The 16,917-nt window shown below is 46.1% G+C and overlaps 1 protein-coding gene across 1 annotated transcript; it reads right to left on the bottom strand.

Annotated features, from left to right (window-relative positions):
- Positions 1–476: 476 nt before the first annotated feature.
- Positions 477–16,643, bottom strand: LOC124775350. Its single transcript, XM_047250182.1, has 3 exons — positions 16,634–16,643; positions 4,037–4,298; positions 477–591 (listed from the first exon to the last, which is right to left on the bottom strand). The coding sequence occupies exons 1-3, from the start codon at positions 16,641–16,643 to the stop codon at positions 477–479; spliced, it is 387 nt and encodes a 128-aa protein (XP_047106138.1).
- Between the last annotated feature and the right edge of the window lie 274 nt (positions 16,644–16,917).

The raw sequence follows: 16,917 nt of genomic DNA, 5'->3' as shown, positions 1-16,917 counted from the left end.
AAATGACAAAGGTATCAAAATATGTTGTGAAATTAGTTTTCTTTTATTAGGTGGAATAAAAATGTCTGGAAAAACTAAGCACCTTTACTTATAGAATGACCCTCGTATTTTACCACCAGGATAATGAATATCTGAGGATGCTCGCTCCTGATGAGCGCATATATCAAACAAAAAGCAACCTGTGGCGATTCATATGAACATTAATTACGACAGTTGCAGCGTTCCCTCCAGGCGATTCCTGCATTTGCTAAAGTAGTCGCTCCCCCCACTTGCTTCCCTCTCCCCCTTTTCCCACCAGCATACGTCCAATTAGCAGAGATCCTGGGTTCGCTTTTGACTGGGATGTTTGTGACCAGGAAGGAGCCGTAAAATAAAAGAGACGGTGGTGAGAGTGGAAGCAGCAGTTTATTGGGTCAGAGCGCGTTACGGGCTATGTACACAGGCAGATGACAGAAGGTGGAGGTAGGTGGTGGGCGTTACTCGGGCACGCTGTGCACGGAGTAGTTGATCTCTTGGCCGTCGACCACGGTGCGGACGGACGCCGTGCCCTCCGGGTTCTCCTTGGGGCCGGCCAGTGGCTCCACCTCATCCCTGCGAACACACCACAGACACACACATTACCACCACTTACTTCCCAGTCACACAAACACTTTGGTTATGTAGCTTCATTCTCTCAGGGTGAAATATACAAGATGGGTCATAGGTCAGTTGCCACTACTAGTTTGAGGTTATGCTATTTTTAGTATCTGAGAAACAACGAATAGAAAGTCAGCTGTGAAACAGCGCGTATTTGTTTTGCATACATGTTGTAAACATCACCATAATGACAGTGACGCTTGCAATTTTTTTTGTGGAACGCTTTGCAAACACTAGGTCTACAGACAGAACCTAATTTAATCACTGGAGACGATACAGTGCCATTCCACTCTCCAGTCGACTCTTTCACGACGCCAGAGTAACCGCGCTTGGCATTGTCGTTGTGTCGGTGGTAGCCTGGCCTGACTCACACGTGATCGTACCCCTCCTGCAAGCAGAAGCTTCCCAATGGTCTTTGGGTGACACAGCAGATGCGATATGTGCCCTGATTTCGTCTCTGGATGATGTTTGGTCGGTCACCGTTATTCGCACAGTGCGTCGTCCTCGATGTACGTCTGTACTAAGCGGACGCCAGAACCTGGCCTAGAGTGTGGGAATGTTTCACAGACCACTGCTGAAAGCAGCAACTCATCTCCGATACACTGTGCCCAGCATGTGCAGCAATCCGTCGATACTTCCATACAGCTTCCCGCAGGGCTATAATGCTACCCCGTTCAAATGGCTGAAGCTGTTCAAAAAGATTTCGGGCTTGCAGCCGGTCGTCGTAAACTTCATTGCGCGATATTTCGGCTGGACAACTGCCAGCGTTCTTCAGGTGAGCCGAACGAGGACTGACGAAGACGTTCTCCGCTACGTCTTATATAGTGCGCTGATAGTACTGCCGCGCATGCGTTGCAGTCGCGGAGACAGACGGGCCATACCGCCCAGCGACAGCGCCCTCGCTGGTGGAACTGCAAGACTCAGCTGGCGTCGGTATTGTCGCTGGCCGCAGCTATCGACGTCTTCTGGCGTCTTCGTCTCGAGCAAATTTGGAGATGATGGCATTCCATGCGTTATTCAATCGGTAACTACTGTCATGGTTCATTAGATTTCCCGCAATGCATATTTCAACGGATTCTTTGATAATGGAGTCCCAAAAACTTGTTGCTGTGGCCAAAGTCGAAGTTTTGTCGTACTCCATTGAATATCCATTACAAATACAATAGCCCGCAACTGCAAACTTGCTGGGTTGCAGTAGGCGAGTGCAACGTTGATGTTCTGTACAACGCACTTCCACTGTACGCGTTGTCTGTCCTAAGTAGGCCATACCAAATTGATACGGTATTTTGTAAATTCCCGCCTTCCGCAGTAACAGATCATCCTTCACCGATCCCAGCAAATCCGAAATCTTAGAAGGCGGACGAAAAACCACTTTATATGAAAATTATTAAGAATTCTCGCTATCTCGACGGAGATAATTCCAACGAAGGGGTAGGAAAGCTAGGGACTTGGCTGGCGCGTTCTCCTCTTTATCCACTTCCCGGTTCTTGGCTCTAGCTGAGAATGCCCTATTAACTTGCCGGGTCGAGTATCCATTGTCTCTGAACACCGCCCTTAAATGTCCAAGTTCCTTAGGCAAGTTCTCTGCATCCGACACCGTATGTGCCCTGGGCCTTTTCAGCTAGAGCCAGGAACGCATAGAGAGGCCTCCAGAGCAATATCTGATCGGCGATGATCGTGACAAATGAATCAATAACATCACAACCCCTCAGTACGCACCTTAGTGCCACTGAAAGCAGTTTTTGATTGTGTTGCATTCTTTTCACTAAGGTGATCTTTTTACTACAGTCTGTTGTCGCAATAATACACTCCTGGAAATGGAAAAAAGAACACATTGACACCGGTGTGTCAGACCCACCATACTTGCTCCGGACACTGCGAGAGGGCTGTACAAGCAATGATCACACGCACGGCACGGCGGACACACCAGGAACCGCGGTGTTGGCCGTCGAATGGCGCTAGCTGCGCAGCATTTGTGCACCGCCGCCGTCAGTGTCAGCCAGTTTGCCGTGGCATACGGAGCTCCATCGCAGTCTTTAACACTGGTAGCATGCCGCGACAGCGTGGACGTGAACCGTATGTGCAGTTGACGGACTTTGAACGAGGGCGTATAGTGGGCATGCGGGAGGCCGGGTGGACGTACCGCCGAATTGCTCAACACGTGGGGCGTGAGGTCTCCACAGTACATCGATGTTGTCGCCAGTGGTCGGTGGAAGGTGCACGTGCCCGTCGACCTGGGACCGGACCGCAGCGACGCACGGATGCACGCCAAGACCGTAGGATCCTACGCAGTGCCGTAGGGGACCGCACCGCCACTTCCCAGCAAATTAGGGACACTGTTGCTCCTGGGGTATCGGCGAGGACCATTCGCAACCGTCTCCATGAAGCTGGGCTACGGTCCCGCACACCGTTAGGCCGTCTTCCGCTCACGCCCCAACATCGTGCAGCCCGCCTCCAGTGGTGTCGCGACAGGCGTGAATGGAGGGACGAATGGAGACGTGTCGTCTTCAGCGATGAGAGTCGCTTCTGCCTTGGTGCCAATGATGGTCGTATGCGTGTTTGGCGCCGTGCAGGTGAGCGCCACAATCAGGACTGCATACGACCGAGGCACACAGGGCCAACACCCGGCATCATGGTGTGGGGAGCGATCTCCTACACTGGCCGTACAGCACTGGTGATCGTCGAGGGGACACTGAATAGTGCACGGTACATCCAAACCGTCACCGAACCCATCGTTCTACCATTCCTAGACCGGCAAGGGAACTTGCTGTTCCAACAGGACAATGCACGTCCGCATGTATCCCGTGCCACCCAACGTGCTCTAGAAGGTGTAAGTCAACTACCCTGGCCAGCAAGATCTCCGGATCTGTCCCCAGTTGAGCATGTTTGGGACTGGATGAAGCGTCGTCTCACGCGGTCTGCACGTCCAGCACGAACGCTGGTCCAACTGAGGCGCCAGGTGGAAATGGCATGGCAAGCCGTTGCACAGGACTACATCCAGCATCTCTACGATCGTCTCCATGGGAGAATAGCAGCCTGCATTGCTGCGAAAGGTGGATATACACTGTACTAGTGCCGACATTGTGCATGCTCTGTTGCCTGTGTCTATGTGCCTGTGGTTCTGTCAGTGTGATCATGTGATGTATCTGACCCCAGGAATGTGTCAATAAAGTTTCCCCTTCCTAGGACAATGAATTCACGGTGTTCTTATTTCAATTTCCAGGAGTGTACAAGTATAGGCTGTAATAAAAAGTATTAGAAAGACAATTAATACTAAAGGGAACTGAATACTAGAGGGAGTTGACCACTAGATAATGACGGAAAGGAGAGGGATGGGAGTGGGGGAGAGGGGTGTGGGAAAGGGTCGGGGGAGAGGATTGGGGAGAGGAGAGAGACTCACTTGAGGATCTTGAAGCCGCCCTCGTCGCTGACGTACTCGACGTTGCGGCGGAGATAGCCGTCGCTGTAGGAGAAGGAGCCGCGCGTGCTGAGGCCGTCGCGCACCTCGGAGCGGTGCTGCGACTGGTCGGCGATGCCGTCGTCGATGTGCGTCTCGTACGAGTACTTGGCGTTGCGCGCCTGCTCCAGCGCCTCGCGCTCCAGCTGCTCCGCTACCAGCGCGCGCTCCTCCTTGGCGGGCGCCGCCGCCGCCACCGCCGCCACTGCCACCAGGACCACCTGCCGTGGCAGCCGCAACCACACGTCACCACACCACACTAAGGCTACCTCACTTGTGGATGGCCGGACAGCAGCATGGACGCAGCTTCTCCAAAATGTAAGTCTTACAGTACCGGGTATCAAAAAGTCAGCATAAATTTGAAAACTTAATAAAACCGCAGAATAATGTAGATAGAGAGGTAAAAATTGACACACGTGCTTGGAATGACATGGGGCTTTATTAAAATAGAAAAAAGTTTACAAAATGTCCGACAGATGGCGCTAGACAGCAAAACGTCAGTGACTGCGCATGACAATCGTGTATAAAAGGAGCTGTAATGAGAGAGAGAATCAGATGCGCCAGCAGTCGCAGCATGTTGATGCTACCTGAAAAGGCGCTTTTAGTGAAGCTGTATTATCAGAATGGGGAATGTGCTAGTTCAGCGTTACGATCCTATCGCCATAGGAAGGGGATTCGAACGGGTAAAGGTCCGTTGACAAATGCAGCTGTGAAGAGAATGATTTCGAAGTTCGAAGCCACGGGTTGTTTAGACGATAGACCCCGTAGTGGCCGACCGAGCACAAGGCGTAATGCTGCTGAGACAGTTCAGGAAGAAATGGAGACTGTAGCGGGTTCGTCTATGCACGGGGAAGTCAGCGCTCGTGCAGTCGTACGTCGCACCGGCATTCCGTACACTACTGTTTGGTTGGCACTTAGGCGTACCCTCCGATGCTATCCGTACAAAATCCATCGGCATCGTGAACTGTTACCTGGCGATTTAGTGAAGCGGAAGGCATTTGCGGTGTGGGCGTTTCAAAAGACGGTGGAAGATGACGATTGGTTGAGTACCGTGTTGTGGACCGACGGAGCTCATTTAACGCTCCGAGGGTCTGTCAACGCCCACAACTGCAGAATTTGGGCTACCAAAAATCCTAGAACTGCCGTGGAAACTCCATTGCACGACGAGAAAGTCACGATATGGGTTGGATTTCCCACATCTACCGTTATCGGGCCTTTTTTCTTCGAGGAAATGCGTGATTCTGGTTTTGTAACTGCTACAGTGCCGGATGAGAGGTAGGTCGATATGTTACAGAATCGCATCATCCCCAGCCTGGCTGATAAACACCTGCTGGAACGTACGATGTTTATGCAGGATGGCGCTCCACCCCATATTGCTAGGCGCGTGAAAGATCTCTTGCGCACGTCGTATGGTGATGATCGTGTGCTCAGCCGCCACTTTCGTCATGCTTGGCCTCCCAGGTCCCCGGACCTCAGTCCGTGCGATTATTGGCTTTGGGGTTACCTGAAGTCGCAAGTGTATCGTGATCGACCGACATCTCTAGCGATGCTGAAACACAACATCCGACGCCAATGCCTCACCATAACTCCAGACATGCTTTACAGTGTTGTTCACAACATTATTCCTCGACTGCAGTTATTGTTGAGGAATGATGGTGGACATATTGAGCATTTCCTGTAAAGAACCTCATATATGCTTTGTCTTAGTTTGTTATGCTAATTATTGCTATTCTGATCAGATGAAGCGCCATCTGTCGGACATTTTTTGAACGTTTGTATTTCTTTGGTTCTAATAAAACCCCATGTCATTCCAAGCTTGTGAGTCAATTTGTACCTCTCTATCAATATTATTCCGTGATTTATTCATTTTTCAAATTTATACTGACTTTTTGATCACCTGGTATATGATGAAAAGTATCCGCACATCCTATCTGACACGGAATTGACCGCTAGATATCACGAGATTGGAGCCGGTGGTACAAAAAGAGGCGGCGTGTACTGCGTCAGTAGAGAAACAGTAGTAGCTGAATGGATCAGTCAGGACAGGCTGTGTCTTCGAACGTGGATTAGTCGTTGGATGTCACCTGAGTAGCAGATACAGAAGGGACACAGCGATAAAGTCGACTGTTGGAGATGTGAAACTGGACTGGGAACGTGAAGGGACAAACACAACTAAACCAAGGCTAAGCAGATCTCGTGTACTGACGAACAGGGAGCGTCGAACACTGCCGAAGATGGCGACGAAAAATCGCGAGAGTTCAGCTAATGGAGTCACTCCTGAGTTCCAGACTGCTACCAGTAGCCCAGCTAGGACAGTGACTGTACATAGGAAATAAAAAGAACGGGATACAATGGTCGAGCAGCTGCCCATTGGCCACACATTTCTGTTCAAATCAAATGGTTCAAATGGCTCTGAGAACTATGGGACTTAACTTCTTGGCCGAGCGGTTGTAGGCGCTACAGTCTGGATCCGCGCGACCGCTACGGTCGCAGGTTCGAATCCTGCCTCGGGCATGGATGTGTGTGATGTCCTTAGGTTAATTAGGTTTAAGTAGTTCTAAGTTCTAGGGGACTGATGACCTCAGCAGTTAAGTCCCATAGTGCTCAGAGACATTTGAACCAACTTAACTTTTGAGGTCATCAGTCCCCTACAACTTAGAACTACTTAAACCTAACTAACCTAAGGACATCACACACATCCTTGCCCGAGGCAGAATTCGAACCTGCGACCGTAGCGGTCGCGCGGTTCCAGACTGTAGCGCCTAGAACCGCTCGGTCACCCCGGCCGATCACACATTTCTGTGCTCAATGCTAAGCGACACGTGAGTTAGAGCGACGCCACTGGACTGGGGATGACTGGAAACGAGTGATCTGGAGGGATGAATCACACTGTACCCTGTGACAATCCGATGGAAGAGTTTGGGTTTGGTGAATGCCTGAACAACCTTACCTTCCATCTCGTGTATTGCCAAGAGTGAAGTATGAAGGAGGTGGTGTTAAGGGTATAGGGGTGTTTTTGATGGACAGAGTGTGGTCCCCTCATTGCGCTTAAGAAAACGCTAAGTTGGGAAGGATATAGACCTATTTTACAGCGTTGTATGCCGCTTACAGTAGAATAAAACTCTTAAGACAATGGTTGTTTGTGCCACCGTGACAATGCACTCACTCACAAGGCAGCATCTGTGAGGCAATGGTCTGTGGACAACAACATTCCTGAAATGGAACGACCTGTCCAGAGTCCCGACCTGAACCCTAGGGAACATCTTCGGGGTGTGTTAGAACGCCAACTTCACTCCAGACCCCAGCATCCAACATCACTACCTTGTCCAGTTTCTACTCTTGACGAAGAATCGGTTGCTAGTTCTCAAGACATTCAGATACCTCACTGAAAGTGTTCATTCTGTCATAAAAGCGCAGGCTGACGCACCCTAATTAATGCCCACTAATAGATGTTCGGATATATTTGTCCAGCTAGTGTGTGTCTTATGCACTGCTCCACCTCACTAGATTGCTGTACCTATAAGAAAGTTTTGTTGCGCAGAGGAAGTTCCCCAGTCGCACAGGATTAGCCGAGCGGTCTCAGGCGCTTCAGTCATGGACTGTGCGGCTGGTCCCGGCGGAGGTTCCAGTCCTCCCTCGGGCATGGGTGTGTGTGTTTGTCCTTAGGATAATTTAGGTTAAGTAGTGTGTAAGCTTAGGGACTGATGACCTTAGCAGTTAAGTCCCATAAGATATCACACACATTTGAACATTTTTGGAGTTCCCCAGTGAACTGGCTGCAGTGTCATAACGCTAGGTGCAATCACTGTACACCGTCAGCCGCGTAAGGCATTAACGGCCCCTCATGCGTTCAATATTATTGTAAAAGCGTCAGTGCAATGTCTGTCCGAGGGCGCGTTTTGACGTATTGCCAGTATTAGAAATATAGACCACCAGTATTAATGGCCCCACAGAAATTCTCAATATTGTCAATATTCAAATGTTGACGGTTTGAAAATATTCGTCTTTCAGTTATTGACAGAGCTTGATGAATTAGCCACACCGCATTAATCTGCACTGTTTATGGTTTCAGTTCGTCTTTGTGCATATCATACAGCAGATCCAATTTTCTGAAGTAGTCTTTTAATACAAATCGTACGAATAGCCAATGCAGGGGTAGCCATTCAATGTAGCACTTAGGACGGTCACTGGAGGATTCATTATGGCATTGCTTTCTTTATTAATTTGAAAATATAACATTTTCTTGTTGAATTACACTGCAGTGTTGAAAACTATATCTGCTCCCAAAATTATGACAAGTAGAGGGCGTTTAAAAAAAGTCACAAATCCCTACAGGAGTCAGCACTGGTCAAAACTAAAAGAAAAGTTCCTACAGTTATATGTCCGGAAACGAATACCGGTTCTTATACGAAGTGGTTTACTTGTGACGATCAATGTGTAGTATTCGTTGGTGTAGCCTGGATTCATAAGAGATGGCATAGTAGATTACCACATACGCACTTATGAGTAGAGGCAAACACTGGAGCAATCATGGAGGTGAGACACCATGATTGCTTCATTATCAGTGTATGGACAAGAATTGTCGGTGAAAGATTCATAGGAACCGGCCTTGGGGCCGAGAGGTTTTGGGCGCTTCAGTCTCGAACCGCGCGACCGCTACGGTCGCAGGTTCGAATCCTGCCTTGGGCATGGATGTGTGTGATGTCCTTAGGTAGTTAGGTTTAAGTAGTTCTAAGTTCTAGGGGACTGATGATCACAGATGTTAAGTCCCATCGTGCTCAGAGCCATTTGATTTGAACTCATAGGATCATACACTTTACCAAACAGATTAACAGGTGCTGTGTACCATCGATTTCTGCGCGATATATCCAGAGAATGGCCGTCATTAGGTCGACATAATTTTTCCTATGTCACCGTGTAAATCGAAGATGTTTATTGGAAATTTGTCGTAAGGTCTTACGGGACCAAACTGCTGGGATCATCGGTCCATAAGCTTACGCACTACTTAATCTGACTTAAACTAACTTACACTAAGGACAACACACACACCGATGCCCGAGGGAGGACTCGAACCTCCGACGGGGGGAGTCGCGCGGACCGTGACAAGGCGCCTCAAACCGCTCGGCTACCCCGCGCGGCAACGGGATGTTTATCTTTGCCTTTGTACATATAAAAGTTTTTTTTCTTAAAATTATTGTATTAAGTTTATTTGAAAACTAGTGTTAACGAATATGTTCACTTAACACTCGAACTTCGTGGACGAGGTTTTCGGCAACTGATAACAGGCTGACATACGGAAGACTGATGCTTTTAGGTCACCTAGTATCCCGCTGTCAGTGGTTGCAACGAGACGGCCCTTACGTTATTGACTTCGGATCTCCATTTCGTAGTAATGGAACAGTGGGCGATACAGCATCACAAATTCTCATAATATACCATTGTCCTAAATACTGAGCCAGTCGTTGCATCTCGGCAGATACTTTTTCACGCTTTTAATTGAACAGCTCCAAATCGCAATATGATCGTGCAATGACTTACATCTTTCTGAACAACAAGAACGTTCTCAAGAAGAAGGCATCACGATCTTATGAAGAAAGCGTGGACACTTGAAAACAAACCATTGAGACAGAGGCAATTATCAGCAGTCAGATACAATACGTGTGTCAACATGCACACTGTTTACGGATGAGGCCGCAGTCAGGGGGGGGGGGGGGGGGGATGTGTTTGGAATGAAATTCCCAACTGTCTGAATTGCTGGTGGATCATCAGATCAAAGATACGCACTTACAACAACGAGAACAGTTTATTGTGCGTATGCAACTGGTCTTTGAAGTCGACCTAAGTGCAATACTATTCATGAACGATGAGGCACATTTTTCACTTAAATGATCAATTAACAAACAGAACTGGCGTGCTTGGACCCTTGAATAGCTTTGCATATTTCATGAAACCCCTGTTCACCATTCACGTGTGCATGAGTGATACGCCGTAGCTGCTGTTAGCATTATCTCCACTTTTTTGTTTTGTTTTTTAGGACAGCATAACAGTGACAGTGAAATCCGAAAGATTCGTAAGCGTTCTGCCAGAACTGAGGAGACGACGGATGAACACGATGATTGTTTATTTCCAACCACACTTTTTGGTTTGTGGTTTTGTTGTGAAGGTATTTGAAAGAACGTTTTAGTGTTAACAAATCCCAAATGTTAATGAAGTTGAAAGCTGCCATTAAAGAAGAGGTGGTTTTGATTGGTCTAAGGAATAATTCCTGGCAGAGGGTTAACCCTGTATTCAATAGAATGGCCTCCATTAAGTTGACATAATTTTTCGTAAGTGACCATGTAAATGGAATAAAAGATGTTAATATTTGTTTTTGTAGAAACGAATGTTCTTTTTCTTTAAATCAACAGACTAGGTTTACTTGAAAATTGTTCTCGTAGACCACCCTGCAGTACGAAAAAGACAAGCAATCTTTTATGTGTTTGATCTCTTAACTCTTACACAAACCGAGAGGTGGAAGTATTTTTTTTTTCTTTAAATGGAACGATATACTTTTACGGGATGGCGCAAGAAAAATTTCACCATTTTGTTTTTGAATAAACACTTGGTTGTCAAGGCAAACTCAAAAGAATATATACTACCGTGAATAGCACTCTGTGGACAATTGTTCTAGCTCAGCACATGCGCGATATGTCCACCATTTTGATTCCTAACTTCCTTCACAGGAACACTGCTGTTAGCGATAATCCTACGGGGCACGTCTTCCGTGATTTCACAGCAAGCTTGAAGAATAAGGCGTCTGAGCTCCATTAAGCCGTGAGGACGTTTCGAGAAATTATTTCTTGTAGGTGACCACAAAGGAAGAAGTCACACGGTTTGAGAGTAGGACTATTGGGGGCCAAATTTGCCTGTCATTGAAACGACCTGGAAATCTGAGTGAAATGATCGCATGTCGAAACACTCGTGTAAGAAATCCAACACATTGTTGACAGTGGTCTTGCTCCGACTTGCATGAACCACTGTGTGTTAGAGGACAACGCAGTAGCAGAAAGCTGTGGAACGAAGTTATTGTGGAGCATGCACAAATAATGCGCACTGTTCATAGTTTCCTCACAGAAAAAAGGTCCAGTAAGTTCGTGACTAGAAATTGCGGCCCACACCGTAATCCTCGGAGCATGATGCTGCCGTTCATGAAGCTCCTGCAGATTTTCAGAAGCGCAAAAGCGTACGTTTTGTTTGTTAATCACACCGTCCAAATGAAAGTGCGCCTCGTCTGAAAACCAAACCTTTTTAAGTGTTTGTTTCCTATCCTCCGCCCAGTGGGCAAACGGTAGACTGTGCAGTTTGTGTTCTGCAGTAAGCTTCTGAGCAGAGGTCATCTTGTACGGGGACATTCGGGGGTCACTTTTAATAATCCGTTGAACGGAGCGTCCAGATGTGTCCGGTTGCACAGAGGCCTTTCTGCACAATTTTCCGGGACTTTTCTGTAGAACAAATCGTATCGCATCAGTATTCTCCGAAGAATAAACATGCATCGACTGAGGCCGCTTCGCTTCCAGTACTGATTGTGATTGGATCTTTGGTAAGGGACTCACTCACCGCGTTGTTTCGTGAAAAAGTAACACAGCTGTCGATAGTTGCTGCGTTGTAAGACGTCAGTTGTCTGCCATGTTGTAAACACTAGTCTCTAAGGACGGTATCGTGAATTCACGTCATTTGGTAACTTATTTGTTTCTGCAAGCTCTCCTGCTACTGTTCTTCAGATACTCAACAGGATATCTAGTGCGACTCATAAATTATGTTCGAAACAAAGTGTCGCACATTTACTGCACAAGCCTGTATAAAGGCATTGTGGAGCTCTTGAAAAGCTTCTTAGGATTAAACGGCTTGTTAATGTTGGAGGTGAAACTTTTGGCGAATGAGAGAGATGTGATAAAATTGATAGGCTTGGCGGACGGATTTGGCTATTGGGGTGCAAACAGCGTCAAGTGGGACTCACATGCCACTCGTCATCGTTCTATGCAGCAGAAAGCGAAGCCTAGATTACTACGATGAAAAGTATTTCCTTTTGACCGTTCTTTGCATTACATAGGTACAGAGTAAACTACGACTTTGTGTGGTTTAAACTTTATGCTAGCTTCTAGCGTGTCAGAAAGGGCATAGGAAAACTATTTCAGAGCTGTGTACGCAGTCGTGTTTAAGCAAACAGCTTTTATGAAAATGTGTATATAGAATAAATCTTAATGCAACGTGAAGCCTGTCATGAGAGCTCCACTCGCCTTCGAATTTGAGTTCATTTATCGCAGTTCTTGCTAAAAGTTTCAACGCCAACATTAACAAGCGGTACATCATAACACGCGGCTTCTGAAGAGCCTTCCAGTGCTGTTCAAATGTATATTGTTCCATTAATATATATATATATATATATATATATATATATATATATATATATATATATATTCTTCACTGTCTCGCTTGATACACGTATTAAGAGAATTAAAGAACAGAATAAAATTAAGTGCGCCTTGCATGCTAAACTTTTTCCGAAAACCTCTTTTTGATATATAAAGCCATTCGTGAAGTTAAAGAGGTATTCCATCTGACGAGACTCATTCGTTTTCATAGGGCTGCTTCACTCACTGAGTGCTAGAGCTTAAAGCTGGTAAATTCCTAATATCGCTGACCTGCTGACAGTAGAGGGAAAATCTTATTGGTATCTCACCAAACCGACAACTTACAGATTTAGTACACGCTAGCAGTGAGGGTAAGTAATCCACAAATTTCCAGATTGGCGAGAAGTCGTGACATGGAAGATTGCTCTCCGTATGACAGTCATTGTGTGAACCTCTGTGAAGAGCCCAGGGAATGTTGCCCGGTAACTTACTTAGCAACGTCAGCGCCTACCATCTCGTAACAAGATTCCTGGAGCGCTTCACAACAGCGGCCATACGGAGGACATCAAAACAGCCCTACAGCACCGAAAAACATTTCCGCTATGCGGCGACAACAGTCTCCCGGAATCATCCTGTGGAGAGACACTCTTATGTCATCGTTGTCTTCAAAAATATATAATTAGCCGTCGGCGTTAATGTTGCGTCTGTAGCTATTAATATAGTCAGGGAGAACAAGAAAAACAGAACCTCCCATTTCAAACATTGTAAGCTTTGTGATGGATAGCATTTTGTCTGGTTGTTGCAAGGTTTGTGGCTCAAAATGGTTCAAATGGCTCTGAGCACTATGGGACTCAACTGCTGTGGTCATAAGTCCCCTAGAACGTAGAACTACCTAAACCTAACTAACCTAAGGACATCACACACATCCATGCCCGAGGCAGGATTCGAACCTGCGACCGTAGCGGTCGTGCGGTTCCAGACTGTAGCGCCTTTAACCGCTCGGCCACTCCGGCCGGCGTGCAAGGTTTGTGATGGACAACATTTCTATCTAGTCGTTATTACGAACGTAAATATTTTGACCTGCTTTAGAGGCTGTTGGCGAACGTACTGAAATGTTGAGGTATAATCTATCTACTTTACTCAGGGTAAAATGTCAAGCGTGTCATCACTTAAAACTTCCGCGCTAATAGGCGGTGGCCGATGTATGAAACTTTCTCGTAACGTTTTCTCTCCGACTGCGGAAGACATATTCAGATGTAAAAGGCCGAACACTGTATGTAAATAGTGCATTTACGTCTCAAAAATGTGCCTTAAATTTTAACACCTAACTGTTCATTAGAGACGAAACTTAGATCGGTTGGGACAAAGACAAGAACAAGCTAGGATGACTAGATGTTGGTCTCGACGTTAGTCCACACAACTGCGAGTCTATTGTTTTAAGTGTCCCATCAATCAGTCCAGGCCGGATGAATGTGATCAGTGGTTGTATTTTAGAAGAGTTACTGAAATGAAAGGTAAGATGACGATGAACTCCCGAATCTTGCACATAAGCTACACCTCTCAAAAAACACAAAGGAAGGAGGCGCTGCGAAAAGTTTAGGGACTTCCAACGTGGAACGTTATCACACAATCTGGTAATAAACTTTATACCATCACATCTCTTTCCTTACTCAGAGAACTGCTGGGGCGGAAGTTTAATCCATTCTACGATTCGAACTAGTTTTCTCTTGGTCTAGCACCACAACTTTTGAGCGCATAAGCGGCTTCGGTTATGGCGCTCAGCAATGTAGATGTAAAGACGAGGGCCTTTTTTTACTTACGATACTATAAAAAACCTTGTAGCTTTCTATAGCACGTACATTTGCCACTCACGAACACATGATGTGAGTGAAGAACATAACGATGATTGGAAAACAAGAAGTGACGAGGAAATCTACGAAAATATTCAGAAAATATCGGAAGTAATGGCAAATTGAAGATTAACCTTCTTTGCACAGCTCTATAGAATGAATGAGAACAGACTAACGAAACAAGTATTCCTATGTTTCTGGAGAAAGAAATCGACAATAGCATAATTACAGAAATCAGAACAAGCAAGAAACAACATCAGAGAATCGGTAATAAAATGAAAAAGAAGACTTCTAAGAATCAAATACTAAATTTAGAAGGCTTTCAAGACAGAAGAAACAATTAATCAGGAGCAACATGGACAGGAGAAAAGAGAAGACAGCATGAAATGAGATTAAAACGTACTGGAAAAATAGGAAGCGACAAAGCAAGAAGAGGAACTGAAGGAATGATCTCAGTTCGTCAATACGATTTTTTAAAGAATTTTATTCTTTCATAAATCTGTCGGTGCACAGGGATTACAGGAAATTTGTTAAGAAGTAGCTTCGTTGCGTCAGTCTCTTATCATTGTACTGCACACCTATAATCACGAAGTGGGTGCGCAATACAAAAAGCAGTGCCATTCAGGAGACGAGGTAAATAAATATATTGTATGTGAAGAATTTCATTTTGTGTACATCAGCTGCAGTTATTTATGATTACGCCGTGTGGCTAGGGCCTCCCGTCGGGTAGACCGTTCGCCTGGTGTAAGTCTTTCGAGTTGACGCTACTTCGGAGACTTGCGTGTCGATGGTGATGAAATGATGATGATAAGGACAACAGAACACCCAGCCCCTGAGCGGAGAAAATCTCCGACCCAGCCGGGAATCGAACCCGGGCCGTTAGGTATGACATTCCGTCGCGCTGACGGCTCAGCTACCAGAGGCGGACATTATTTATGATAATAATAAATAATTTCAAAAAAGGGCAGCTGATGTGCATACATTGAAGTTCCTCAGATATCTTACAGCTGTCGACGATCTCGTGCAGAAAACATTAAATTTAATGCGTAATTAATGCAAGAGAAAAGAAACACTGTGTATACGGGGTGTCCCAGGAGGAACGGTCAATATCCAGGGATATGACAGCCCAACTATCATTCGAAGCAAAATAGTCCAGTCAACATGAGCTCTAAAGTACATATACCTTAAGAGCTCAAAAATGGCTCTGAGCACTACGGGACTAAACATCTATGGTCATCAGTCCCCTAGAACTACTTAAACCTAACTAACCTAAGGACATCACACAACACCCAGTCATCACGAGGCAGAGAAAATCGCTGACCCCGCCGGGAATCGAACCCGGGAACCCGGGCGTGGGAAGCGAGAACGCTACCGCACGACCACGAGCTGCGGACCCTTAAGAGCTGCGAGCACTTGTTAACATTCGAAACTGTGAAACAAATCTCTTCTACTACAAGCTCTTTGTTTTGCATACTTTGCGAGATAGTAGTATGAACCAAACAAAACAATAAGTCTAGTAAACATGGGCTCTAAATTGTGTGTCTCGATGAACAGACATTGTTGACGTTTGACGACTGTCAGACAGCATTTCGAAATAAATTCGATGAATGCAGATAACTTGGCTTCAACTGTGATAGGTATAGATGTACTACGTATTGGTGATGTATTGAACATTTGCCAGTATAAGAAAATGACAGGAAAAGTGGAACACCAGGAAAGAGATGCGGATAAGGGGAACGAGAACTAGTCAGAAGAGAGAATATCTTTTAGAGGGAGGAAAAGATACGAAAGCACTGGCAACTGGGACGAGATTAAGCTGGGAAACGTGTTGGAAGCGCAGGTAGCGAACGGGCGGTACTCACGAGTGTGATGAGCTGCATGTCTGCCTCGGATGTCGCGTCTCTGGCTGTGTGGCCTTCGGGCGCTGCCTTAAGTAGCCCCGGGCTGTTTGCCGCATCCCCTGTGACGACTCGCTTTCTCTCGCAGCTCTTCCTGTCTCCCCACCACCGACCTCCGGCTGACCTTCAATATGTGTCCCATTATCAATCACCTTTTAACTAATTTACGTATCTTACGGCAGTAAACTTGAAATAGAATCTCGTTATAGGAGTAACGGGAAGCCTCCGAATGGCAGTAGGTGCTCCAGATGTCACATTCACTGTCGGAAAGGTACAAGTACGCTTCGGTCGACCTGCGGAAGGTTTATGAGCGACATCGAGGATTTACAGACACTGAGAGACACAAAGTCACGGGATTCAGATCTGTAGTTTGAAAGTGCTCGCATGCGTCTTCGTTCTTACCATATCGCATCCCGCCAAGAACAGCGACACGACGCAAAAAAGCAATACTTGAGAAAAATCGACTTAGAGAATTCTATAAAACTTTAATATAAGCGTCCATTAAATTTCAAGTAAGTAATTTTGCCAGTAAATTCCATTTTAGTCTGTGCAACAGCAACATGGACATGAGGTTCTGTTTTCGGTGAATGTGAGGTGTTATCGGATAATTACTAATTAATTATTTGAGTTGTATATTTTTCATGATTTTCTAAAAACTCTTTCGTTTTTGTTATGACCTGTCACTG

This window comes from Schistocerca piceifrons, chromosome 2 (genome assembly GCF_021461385.2).
Source record: "Schistocerca piceifrons isolate TAMUIC-IGC-003096 chromosome 2, iqSchPice1.1, whole genome shotgun sequence".
In the NCBI taxonomy this organism is placed as follows: Eukaryota; Metazoa; Arthropoda; class Insecta; order Orthoptera; family Acrididae; genus Schistocerca; species Schistocerca piceifrons.
This window is presented reverse-complemented; position numbering and strand designations above follow the sequence as displayed.

Coding starts and splice junctions, on each gene's coding strand:
- LOC124775350 (XM_047250182.1), bottom strand. Junction 592..4,036: donor GGCGGCTTCAAGATCCTCAA/GTGAGTCTCTCT, acceptor GTGTGTTCGCAG/GGATGAGGTGGAGCCACTGG.